The sequence below is a fragment of the Balaenoptera musculus genome, chromosome 11 (assembly GCF_009873245.2).
Source record: "Balaenoptera musculus isolate JJ_BM4_2016_0621 chromosome 11, mBalMus1.pri.v3, whole genome shotgun sequence".
In the NCBI taxonomy this organism is placed as follows: Eukaryota; Metazoa; Chordata; class Mammalia; order Artiodactyla; family Balaenopteridae; genus Balaenoptera; species Balaenoptera musculus.
This window is the reverse complement of record NC_045795.1, coordinates 55002220-55015514: the sequence shown is the minus strand read 5'-3', so window position 1 is coordinate 55015514 and position 13295 is coordinate 55002220. Positions and strand designations below refer to the sequence as shown.

The 13295-nt window shown below is 42.8% G+C and overlaps 1 protein-coding gene across 3 annotated transcripts in view; it reads right to left on the bottom strand.

Annotated features, from left to right (window-relative positions):
- STAC (SH3 and cysteine rich domain) overlaps positions 1-13295 on the bottom strand; it is a 101128-nt gene that overhangs the window by 12949 nt on the left and 74884 nt on the right. For all 3 annotated transcript variants that reach the window (XM_036870751.1, XM_036870750.1, XM_036870749.1), the window contains exon 8: positions 12581-12669. In XM_036870751.1, coding sequence (XP_036726646.1) covers positions 12581-12669 — 89 coding nt within the window. The remainder of the gene's footprint in view (positions 1-12580; positions 12670-13295) is intronic.

Here is a 13295-nt window from a genome sequence, read left to right as displayed (position 1 = left end):
CCTTTATTGTTTTGTTTACCCACTCATTCAACAAATATTACAGAACACTGACTCTGAAAGAGTGATTTTACTAGGCACTGGGTATACTTTGGTGAGTAAAGTCCTCACTGGAGCTAATATTCTAGTGAGAATGATAGATAACAAGCAAACGCATAATTAAACTTTTAATAAATATAGAATGTGTATATATAACTAATAAATATATATGAAGGAAATAAACAGGATGCAGTCACAAAGAATAAGAGTGGACCCCTAATGATATGATTTAAATACTCTAATCATCAAGCAGAGACAGCTAATGTCTCTTTTTCACTTTGGGGAGGATCTTGTTCTAGGGCGGCACTTGAATCCAAGACAACAACTCTCTAGCATCTGGGCAAGCACACATGTGGCTTGTGGGATTTCTACTGCCCTCTTGCCTCTGCCTGGCATTCTTTTCTTCTCTTCCCAGCATTCTTCCCCACTGAGGCTGCTTTAGATCCTTTCCCACACTGGGCTCCAGGCAGTTGATCTGAGTAGGCATGCAAGGTAAAAATCACTCTGTGTAATATAAGATTTTAAATTTATTTTTTAAGATATGTCTTGACCAGTTTTGAAACTCTGGCAAGAGATTGGTCAGTTCCCCCTTAAACATTTGATTAAATCAACACCCACACCACTTCCCTTATGAGGCTCAGATGCTCCGGGGCACTATGTACCAGCCCCATCCCTAAACGCCCTGGGGCCAGGTACCAGACAGCTAGGGACAGCCTCTGCACCCTGGAGCCTGTGAAATTATTCAAATTAGCTAACCCACAGGAAGCCTGGGAAACCTCACTAATCCCAGCTGCTGACCATATGTAAGCTGCCCCTACAGCTCCAGCTGCTGTTACCCTGACTCCCTGGTCGGCCAGTGTGGCCCTGTGTGGCAGCCCTTCACTCTCAACTGTGAGTTCTCTTCTAACCTGTTCTCAACTTAGTTCTTTTCTCCTACCTGTGGTGTCAGAGTGCCATGTCCTGCCATCAAAGAACTAAGTCAACACTCTGCCTACCTGCTGTACCTAGGAAGAGCCTTGCCATTGATCCTGGAGGAATGGAGGGCTAATGCTTAAAATTCTCCTTCCCTTGGTTGGTCCTAGGATGGACACTGCCAGCGCATGACTCTCTGTCTCTAGCTGTTTTTCATGCCTCTGTGGCTGACCAGGCCCCTTTCCATGAAACAGTTCTTTCTTATTTCACATTATCACACTCCAGGCATGTTAGTAGAAAGTCCTGCTCTGGTCTAACAGCTATTTTCTTTCTTCCAGGTGACTTTATGTTCCTGATCCATTATGTATAGATTTTATAATTTAACTCTCTATTTCCAAATCTTGGAGATGAACTCGTCAGGCTCCCAAATAGTGAAAAAAAAAAAAGCTTACTTTTGCTTAATTCAATCAATCAGAGCATCCTAAGTTCAGGTAAAAATTCTGCTGTATTGTAACCCAGAATTTTATACATTGATAAAAAGTACAATGCTCTTCAGAAACAATACAAGCATGAGCCTCCTACTCGGAGCAGATAGATCAGAACACCGCAGCTGGCCTTTTCTTTTTGTTTGTTCAGTAAAATTGGTCTTAAACCCAGAGGAAAATTTTCAGGTTGGTTATGTCATGATTCATGGAACATCCTGAAATGATGAGGGAACTGTGGGCTATCAATAGGAGTAGGAATAAAATAACAAAGCTAACTACAGAATCGTGGCTTCGTGGTGAGGAGGACAGAGCTTGTGTGTGTGTGTGTGTGTGTGTGTGTGTGTGTGTGTGTTTACGTGTATGTGCATGTGAGCCTGATGGTTGCTATCTGGGGTCACTTCCAGCAGTCCTCTGCCTCCCTCATTTCTCGATTTTCCACTTGGACACAGAACCCATCTCGCCCTCAACCAAGTAAACTGGTTTCAGGGACGCAGAGGGCACAGTGTACATGCAGCGTATGAATGATGCAAGTGAGCCTGGCTATCTACAGAGAACTCTTCTGCAAGGTGTTATGAAGATGGTTGAGTCTTTCATGGGTGGGAGCTCCTGGAGGGTGGATTGTGAGCTGTCCTGAGGCCCCCCATCCAGCCTCTCTCCAGTCCCCACATAGAGCACAGATTCCTAGGGGTGGAGATAACTGACACCCTTCCGATGAGGTCACTGCTTCCGAGAAATACCTTCTCCACTGTCTGAGACAACCTGAGACCTCAGCTCGGCCCTCCTATGGGAAGCCCATGGACAAGGCAGGATGCTCTGGGCCTTCTTTGCTTTCATAATGTTTTGGATGTACTGAATATTTTGGACAACAAAGGAAATTTGTCTTTCTTTATCCCTCCATCTTTGTCTCTTGAGCCGAAGGAAATTATATGGCATTCAAGTATTTTTTGAATGCTTATGACACGTTAGGTGTTGGGTGTGCACTCAGGGTACAAAGATGAAAGGATTATTCTATGCATCAGTTTTCTTATCTGTCAGGTGAAGATAATAATTGTACCTACCTCAATTTTTTTGAGGATTAAATGAGTTAATACTTGTGAAGCACGTTTAGATAAGCCCACAAGAGATGGTGGCTATTATGGTTGTTAAGACATAGTTATTGCCATCAAGATGTTGGTGATCTCAAAGGGGAAAGACATGTAAACTGGTAACTTATAGTGCCATTGTTAACTGAGAAGAAATATGCTCGAGGGGCACAAACATGTGTGGAATTGACCCCAAACAAAAATCGCAAACATACATGCCTCTTTGAGACTCAGCTACCTCAATTATATTTACATAATTACAAACTATGCATTATATCTATATCTGTATATCCATCTCTATACAGTGAACTATATTTACTTGGCAAAATTGCTATGTGAATTAAATGAGAATGCATACGTGGAAGTCTTCAGCACTGTGGCTGATATACAATAAAGGCTTAAAAATTCTAATTTCCTCCTAAAAATGCAATTTTTCACTGGGAAATGAGATTTAGTAATCAGTACTTTTAAATGAGGTTCTCGCAGGGACAGTTCCTTAATGTGATAGCCTTTGACCTCTTAAGTGGCTTCCGATGCTGAAGTTTGATGTGATTCAGAGTTTTGGAAAAGTGTTTCCCTCTCTTCATGCCCCCACCCCTCACCTCTTCTGCCCCTTGACTCCAGGTAGTGACCACAAAGGTGTGGCAGGGCCCGGGGTGGAGTGAGGATTCTACCACGCAGGTGGCTGATTGCAGGGGAGATGATGGAAGGGTTGAGGGGCTCCCACACAGCCTGGAGGGGACGGCAATGTTCACTGAATGAAGTGGGCGTGACCAGTAGCATTTCCACACAAGTAAGAAGGTCAAGAGAGACTTTACCACTTATAGGCAGGGTTTGATTCCACCACTAACTCTACTAGATCCGGCTGCCTCTTGTACCACCCAAACTTTGTGAAAACTCCTTGGAATTGCCCATTTTACCCTGCAACTATTTGGGGATTTTTAAAATTTCTTAACACTTTCCCATTCATTAGGCAAGAAGAACCCCCAAATGAAGCTTACATCAGCCATGGTCACTGGGCCCAAACAGATCTCCTGGAGAAACCAAGACAAGGGGAATAAAAAAGGAGCCAGCCAAACTGCTCCATTAATTTTAGATCTACTGCTTAATTTTTCGCTAGACCCATTTCTCAATTTCTATAATCCTGGTCCAGAGCCTTTTACAGTCTGAGCACATGGATCGATAACAAGGAACTCCTGAACTCTGTAGTTTGATTTTGTCTTAAGCCTGGCATCCATAAGACTGCCTGCATCTTCTCAATTCCAGAGACCAGCTCAGAGAAAAAGCATTCAGCTAAAGGGCCATTTGGATGGGATTTGGTAAATGTTCCTGAACTGTCATGGATCATGCTCTCCAGAACCTAATTGAAAAAGGCATCTGAGTGAGAGGGAGGCTCCTAAACACATTAGTGACATTCAGGAAGATCTGGGTTTCTTGACATAGTGCAGCATCAGAGCATAATATGCATCAGAGACTTTCCTCAAATAGCCTTAATTGCATTTTGATGTCCTGGTGACTGTGAAGATTATTTTTAAATCAAATTGGTACATAAGAATTACGTTTAGTTTTAATTAAGTTGATGCATTTGCCAAGCAGTAATGTACTTAGAGAATGGAAACGAGACACCAAAAGGTCTTATTTTGTCCTACCCTGTCTCAAGGGCTCTCCTTTTCTTATCTTATGGAGGGTTTATAAAACCTTACAGAGTGAAGCACATTACCAAATAAAAAGCCCCAGTGCAGACCAGTGTACTGAGCATTGGCTGAGGGTCAGGAAACCTGCATTTTGGGTTGGCCACTGGCACACTACGCATCTTTGGAGAAGTCAGATAGGTCACAGTTGCTCTCAAATCTGGCAGGTAATCAGAATCCAGAGAAATACTTAACCATACAGATTTCCAAGTGGGATATGACTCTCTAGATCTGGGTGCAGCCCAGGAGTCTCTATTTTAATAACATTCTCCAGGAGATTCTTAAGGATTGGAACACGTAGTTTAACCATCCTAACCATAATTTTCTCTGTAAGATACTACTTGCTTGAATAACCCCACAGATTTGTTAAAAGAATGCAAGGGGCTGTCAGGGACAATTTGGAAGACTTTGAAACGGGCAAAACCGATGACTCATCTGGTGTCCTATGACACCATACCATCTGTGTGGTATGCCCTTCTGGGTAACCTCCCCCTTTCAATGTCTTTGAGCTATTGCACATCTCTGCAATAATGCAAATGATCCTTATCTATAGAAATGCAAGTGAATTGTGTCTGGCAGAATGTAGTCAATTACTACCCTGTGAATATCGACCAGTTTTGCATCTATTTGTAAATTCACATCAGCACTCCTAATTGCCTATATATGGGTGCTGTGTGAATTCTCCTTTGTACTGGTTCTCTCATTCATTAATGATTCAAATTAAATTTCTGACATGTGCTCATTTTATAATTGTATAACAGTTGTGATTTTATCTTAATTTTTAAAAATTGTCCTTGACCAGGAGTGACTTTTCATGAACCCACTGTATAGATCACAAGCTTCCTGTTCTTTTTAACCAGACTTAATAATCCAAATAGATTTATAAGGAGTGATGTGAGTGGCCAAAATGGGAGAAAGTAATGCATTATCTGAATCTGCTGATTAATATAAATTGTCAACCTTATCAGAGAGAAAACCTACCACAGTCAATGTAGGATGGAAGGTTTCGGGTGGGAGAAAGACAAGTGCACTGAGGGTCAGCCTCCCTGGGTAACTGCTCCGAGCCTCCACTTTCCACTTGTGAGTTCTTGGACTTGGTTCTCCCTCCCTCCCATCAAAAGGGTAAAGGACCATAAACTGTCTCATTGGCATATGAACTAAACAGCTAGGTGTCCTTTTGCTACACTTGGACACCTAGTCCATTCGCTAGACTGGGAGGAAGGTAAGAATCTAAATATGCTTCTGCGATGAATTTCCACCACTTCTTTTGTAATGGGGTTTGCAGTTGGCTCACATTTGGCACCTCTTAAAATAATTCTCTTGTTCTATAGTTCAACCTATTCTTCGGTTATCCTTTCCTCCCTGGAAAGAGAGAATAGAATGACTGCTCACTATCCAAGCCGCACAGGCACCCATGTCCCCTCTATCTGGAAGCCTTGGCTAGGCTGTGATGCCACCTCCTTGAAAAGCCTTCCCTGGCTTCCCAAGGCTGCTTCAATGCCTTCTTTTTTTTTTTTTTTTGAAGATTAAATGAAATGATGTATTGTAAAGAACTTGATACATAGTAGATGCTCCCTAAATATTAGTTTCCTTCCTCTCTTCCTCTTAAGTTTTAGGTCACAATCCTATTCTGCAGTGGGATGATGGTGGTCGGAAGCATTGATTCTTCCTAGGTGATGGTTCAATGCCTTCTTGAGGTGCAGTAGCAGCATCCTGGACTACATCCCCGCCCACAAGACCTCACATTGGAGGTACTTTCTTGTCTAGGGCTCTCAGCCTTATGGCCACTGGAGCTCTTTGAGAACAGGGCCTGCGAACTGCTCACCCTGCAGAGAGTACATGCTCATTCACCACGTGATGAGTGGTGGGTAGATGAAACAAATCCTGGAAACAGCCATACAAGGGTTAAAATCCCTTTTAACCTGATTTCAAGTGGTGCTTTCAATAAATCAGGAAGAGATGAATTCAGGCCATCCCATCTCCAGAGGTTCTTGTGAATATTAGCTAATGAGACAACGGGTTGCTTGGCTTTGTTCAGACTCACCCATGGAAAAATCCAGGACTCACTGCTTCCAAGAAAGAATCTGGCAATTCAAGACTATAAATCAGGAATCTAACTTGGAGTTACAAAAGAAGATATGTTTTTCTTTTAAGGCCCCCAAATTTAGGTGTTCTGACACACACACATGGAGTGGCAATTAATTTGTATCTCCCTTAAAATTTAATAATTTTAAATAATATTTTATTATTATAAAGATTATAAATAATATTTATAATAATTTTAATAATATTTGAACAGCAGTCTCCTCATTCCCTCTCTTGACCCATAAGAATTTTTTTCCTCTCTTTTTTTCCCCCTTATGAAACATGGCCATTATCATATAAATCCATCTGGGGAGAAATAATAAAAATGAAAATGATTTAGATGTGGAAAACCAAAATGGATTCTTCGGAATAGGTATGGTCACTAAAATATGTATTTGAACCTTAGAGTCTTTTATTTATTCTTGATCTTTTATTTCAGAGTTGCTACCGTGTTTTAGGGGTTTGTGCTTACTCAAAGTTTTTTACATCTGCTGATTATTTAAATGGTATGTCAACTTGGCAAAGCCACTAGAGTTATTCTTATTGATTTTAAAAAGATGCGCTGGTGTGAATAATAAGTGATATCTCCATGAATGTTTTGCAGACTTCTGAACCCAGAAGCAGTGAGGGTAATGAGGCTGGTTACAGTGTAAATGTGGAGGGCAGGATTTACTTTCATCAAAAGGCTAAGCATGGGTTATCAAGCTTTTGCTAATATGTGTGTGTAAAAATGCATGTGTATTTGAGTGTGCATATGTATGTGTGTGAGTGTGTGACTGTGTGTGAGTTTGTGTGTATCTGACTGTGAGTGTGTGGGAGTGTATGTGCATATGTGATGTGTCACACACATACTCACGCACTTGGCCAGAATGATTGACACATGACCTTTGTGAATTCACGTGGCAGCGTAGGATGATAATGAAGCCAGTCCTGATTATAATGGGGTTCTCCAGTTTGTAGTTCAACTAGCATTTTAAAAAGCTTTGCTCATGAATTAAGCTGGTATTCCATAAAGTGTAATTTTCAGGACTCTTCAAAAACTTGATAGTAAGGGTTTTTGGTGGAAATTGTCTAAGACCCTTAATGACAGAAAGTTATCTACTACACATGCTCATTACACTCAGACAGAGGAACCCGGGTGCCTCTTTAACATTATGAGACCTCAAATCACCAGCAACGGTCTGGAGAGCCCTGCATGATGGCATCACAACTTGTGTATCAGTGGTGAAATTCCATACCTAGAGCGTGTCATGTCAGCAACCACAAAACCTACTCAGAAGATGGGGCAGGGTGTCACAGCATCCTTATCACCAGACCAATTAGATAAAGTCTCCTTGGATGTGCTCGAAGGCGAGACAGAGACTTAAACTGTGTTTTCTCTACTATATATCTTTAGGGTAATTGATCAGAAGACCAGGAAATAAAACACATTGTGAAAAGATGCAAATTATGAAGAGACGGTATCTAAAATATATTGTGTGGGCTTCCCTGGTGGCGCAGTGGTTAAGAAGCCGCCTGCCAATGCAGGGGACACGGGTTCGAGCCCTGGTCCAGGAAGATCCCACATGCCACGGAGCAACTAAGTCCGTGCGCCACAACTACTGAGCCTGTGCTCTAAAGCCTGTGAGCCACAACTACTGAAAGCCCGCGTGCCACAACTACTGAAAGCCCGCGTGCCACAACTACTGAAGCCCGCGCGCCTAGGGCCTGTGCTCTGCAACAAGAGAAGCCACCACAACGAGAAGCCCGCACACCGCAATGAAGAGTAGCCCCCGCTCGCTGCAACTAGAGAAAGCCCGTGCGCAGCAACGAAGACCCAACGCAGCCAGAAAAAAATACATATATATTGTGCACCTCATTTTGTACTGGGCATGAAATCTCACCTTTTTTTTTTTAACATTATCTCGTTAAATAGGAACGAGATAGGAAGGAGAAAACGGAGGCTGCAAGAGATTAAACAGTTTGCTCAAACTGATGTAGCTAGCATGTGTCAGAGCTGGAAGGCAGACCCAGGTGTGACTCTTCGACACTGCTCCTTTCTGCCCTATGCCCTTGTTCTCTCCCGCTCTCTGCCCATGATGGTGGGAAGATTATCATGATCTGTAAGCTCCAGAGATCTGGGGAGGTAATAGCAGAGGAATTTATGAAGGAAGTTTGCCCTGAAACCGTAGCAAAGCTGACTGTGTGAAGCCTCTGCCTTTAGACAGCGTTTGGAGACCAGCGATGGGACCACAGAAGTTCTAAGAGGAGTACCATTGCCCTAAGAATAAGGAGGTAGCACTCTGGGCTCCTCCTCTCTAAGGCTCACTCCTCCATGCCCAAACTGCGTTTGGTTTAGCAGGGCTTCTGCCAAATTGTCTTAAACTCTTGTTCTTTGTGAATACGACTATGGGCTACTTTTGGTCTCTTTTTCTACAGTTTCTTCTGGACAAATCATATTCATCCTGGGCTCAAAGCCCATCTCCTCCAGGAAACAGGTCCTGGTTAAACCCTCTGAGTTGGGTTTGCTTCCTCTTTTATAGTTTCCATTATGTTATCATGGACTTTCTTTGCCCACTAATTGTATATGCCAGGCATGACATTAGTTCATTCATTTAATCTCCACAATACTCATTCATTCATTCATGAAATATTTATTAAGCATCTACTATATCTCAAGAACTGTACTACACTCCAGGGACATAAGGGTTCGCAAATGCAGACTCGTTCTCATGGGCTTTACAAGGGAGACAGAAGTTAACCAAGTAACTCAAGAAATATATAAATACAAGGTGAGATAAGTACTTTGAAGAAAAGAAATATGGTGTCACGAAAGTATGTAACAGAGGATCTCACCCAGGTTGTGCGTATCAAGAAAGGCTGCACCAAGGAAGAGAAATATGAGCTGAGATCTAGTGGGTGCATAATAGTCAGCTGGAAGGTGTGTGTATGTGTGTATGTGAGATGGTGGTGGTGGTGCATGGGTAGGAGGGTGAGGGGAGAGGAGGAGCAGACTGCAGGAAGAAAAATTCCTTGGCAGGTGGTAGTGTGGTCCTTTTGGGGAATAAAAGATGGAGCAGAGAGGTGAGGGGAACAATGGTGCAAGACAAAGCAGAGAAGTCACCAGGGATGACACTGTGCAGGTCCCGGAGGTCCCTGTAAATATTCTGGTCTTGACCCAAGGAAGTGGGAGGACATTAGAGAGTTTTAAACAAAGATTTGAGTGTCATGAGCAGATCTAAGGCAGGCACAATGATTATCTCCTTTCACAAGTGTAGAAGCAGAGGCTCAGATGGCTTGTGGAACTTTCTCAGGCTTCCTGGGGGTCACACAGCTAAGTGAGTGGCTTGGCTAGGGCTTAAATCCAGGTCAAGTGATGCCCACACTCTTTATTCCTAAACATTCGGTGAATCCATGTCTTATGTCATTCTTTCTCTCTCACTTCTTAAGTCTGAAAAGGAAGCATCTACCTCTGGAGTATGAACAGAACTGATTGGAACCAATATTATTAAGCTCCTACTATGTTATCTTATTTAATCACAGCCATCCTACAAGGGCAGGGCTTATTATCACTATTTTCAAGATGAGAAAACAGAGGTTCAGAAAGTTAGGTAAGATGCCCTATTGTCAGAAAATAGAGATGAGAATGGTATTTTGTTAAAAGGATTTTTTTTACTGCATGGTTTAAGGAGAAAAAGATAATTCACAAAGCCCCAGTTCATTCAAGGAATGATACTAAATCCCCGAAGCATTGCCTTACACATTCTAAATCAAGAGCTTGGCTTTTAAAATGGGAACCTACAATCTCTTTGCAAAAAAAATGAGTATGATTTATCACTCCAATCTTGCAGTCTATGTAACGCAGACATTTCACTTCTGGGAATGAACAGTCCTGGTTTGCCTCGAAGCAGACTGTAAACGTTTGATTCGTGACCAGACAACTTGACTTTTAAAGGCCTGTAACCGACTAACTTAAGCACAAGAACTTACGACCACTGCCAGGCAGCTAGACTTTACTCCTCAGTACCCCAATAATTGTCTGGATTTCTCTGGAGTTATTTTTTCCATCTGATGACTTCAGAACAATCTTCTAATACAAAATTGTGGGATCTGCATAAAGGGGAGTTGTTAAATTTTAAATTCTAGACACCCAAATGATAATCTCAAGAAGGACCCAGTATACTATTTATTGCAAAGTAAATTTAAGTCAGCAGATAGTTAATGTGGACTGTCAGTTGAGGGCAAGGCACCACCTCGGCGATGAATTCTAGGCAGGCTCTGACTAGCAGAGTTTGCTGTATCTTTGATGGAATAGGGCTTCACCTGACAAATGCCATCTCATCCTGCTGCACCTAAGCCAGGCTGTTTAGGTAATGTTTACAACTCCAGCCAGTGAGTTCAGCACGGTGATTCTTCCTCAAGGATGGAGAACATTCAGATGTACAATAACCTAATTGTCTGAAGGAATCTAAGGAGCTAGGAACCAGGCCTGAACTCTGCCCTGGAAAGGTCCAAGAATCAACTGGAAGCAGACCACAGACGAATAATGAAAACTGACCTTGGGTGTGAGCGGGGGAGTTCCCAGACTCCTGCAGGACACCCACATCTGCAACGGAGTCCCTCTGGGTGTTGCACCAGGAGGGGCAGCTGAGCTGCCAACATTGACCCTGGTGGCATATGGGACCCGGGAAACAGGGTCTAAATGGAGGTTTTTGGTAGCTCTCTCCTTTTAAGGGGCTTTGGGGAAAGTGGAAGAGAAGGCTGATTTCACTGAGGAGGAACCATATTCAGGCAAAAGCCAGAGGGACCATGCCAGGGAAATGGCACAAACCTGAGATGCGGAAACGTTCAAAGAGCTCCAGGGTGGAGACAAGGCGTTCCAGAGCCATCTTCAGGGATGACCGGTGACTGACAACTTGACCTACACGGCATTCGGACAAGTGGAGTCCACCATAAAAATTGAGGCTATTTCCCTAATACTCTGACATTTAAATGGTCTTCTGTGCTAATTTCTCTCTCCATGCTCTTCAGAAGAGGAAAGAACCCATCTCTAAGGGCCCATTTGGCTACAAAAGCAGCCCCTTGTATCCCGCTCTAGGACTGGAAAACACCAAAGTCTTCTCCTGAGATTACTTGTGTTTTGGGTCATAAATGGAGGGAAGGAGTGAGTTCTTTTCTTTGAGACAAGCCAGTGAACACGACATGGCAAACACCTTACTGACTACCAGTTCCTGAGTGTTTACCATGACGGTGCTGTATGTTTTAGGAACCTTATTCATTTCACCCTCACAAGTGCCTTAAGGGGAAAAGGTCATTATTATTCGTTTATAAGTAAGGAAACCAGAGTAATGAGATGTTCAGACACTGCTTAAGGTCACACAGCAAGTAGGGTGTGAACACAGGACTGACTCCAGTCACACTACCCCTGAAACGCGAACAGACTGTGGTCCAGAGAAGGGGTCAGACCTCACGAGGGCCCCGAGGCTCACCTGTCCTCCCGTTTCAGTTACCATGAAGTGGGATGGTTCCTGAAACAGAAGTAGCTCCGGGTAGGAGCCAGGGGGAGCTGCCAGTCTCCAGCAGGGTGAACAAAGAGTTTTAATTTGATTGGTCAATCAGTGTTAATTTGGGCAGTAAGTACATTTTTGGTCCCCTATTAGACCCCACAGGATGCCAAGTGCATCTGATGCTCAACCTTCATGAAAACTCCCAGCAGCAGCTCTGGTGATGATGTGCTAACCGCTTTGTTTATTTAATTTATTTATTTTTGGCTGCGTTGGGTCTTTGTTGCTGTGCGCAGGCTTTCTCTAGTTGCAGCGAGCAGGGGCTACTCTTGTTGCAGAGCACGGGCTCTAGGCACACAGGCTCAGTAGTTGTGGCGCATGGGCTCTAGAGCACAGGCTCTGTAGGTGTGGCGCATGGGCTTAGTTGCTCCGCGGCATGTGGGATCTTCCCGGACCAGGGCTCAAACCCGTGTCCCCTGCCTTGGCAGGCGGATTCTTAACCACTGCGCCACCAGGGAAGCCCTAACCGCGCTTCTTAAAGAGTGGTCCCTGGACCAGCAGCATCAGCACCGCTTGCAGACCAGCCAGAAATGCAGATTCTCAAGCCCCACCCCAGACATGCTGAGTCACAAACCTCCAGGACAAGGTCCAGCGATCCGTGTTAACCAGCCCTGCACACTAACATTTGACAATCGTTGCTCTAAGACATTTGGAGGTAGCGCAGATTGAATTATATTTTTTCACATGGAATGATACTGACTTAAAATTTTTCTTTCATTCTTTTTTTCCTTTAAGAATATTTTTACCTCATTTCCAGATCTTCATTCTCTTGTGGTAAAAATTTGTACAAGGCAACATAGGTGTTCATCTGTAATTGGTCTTTGGAAAGAGGTCCCTGAAAGAAAATAAAAGAAAAGTGAGAGAAGGAAGGAGGAAGAAATGGAGAGAAGAAAGAAAATAGGAAATGGAGAAGTTAAATGTAATTCCAGTGTATGGATCTTAAGTGTTAAAATACCTAACTGTTATTAAATACTTTGTTCCAACATAGATTTATTTTTAATTTCCTGGCTGAGTTTGATTTCACCACAAACTATTTGAAAACATTTATGTAGAACTCTTTGTCAGAAATACTGCAATTTTCTTCAAATCAGTTTTTTTCTTTGATATAGTTGTTCATGAAAGGTGGGCCCAGGCAAGAGAATATTCTCTCTATAGACAGGAGACATGTGAATAGTAGTAAACAACTTCCATTTCCTAAGACGGACTTTTTATCAGTTAGCCTACAACTTTGTATCTAGCATATCAAAGGGATCTGGGTATATTCATCCTGAAATTCGTTCGTTCATGTTGTGGAAAAAGTACAGATTTTGGCATTAGACTGATTTAATTTATGTTATGGTATCACCATCTACTGGCTATGAAACCTTGCAGTAATGATGATAAAAGCTATCATTTTTGATAGCTTACTGTGTGCCAGGCATTATGGTACATGGATTAGCATACTCAAACCACACAACAGCC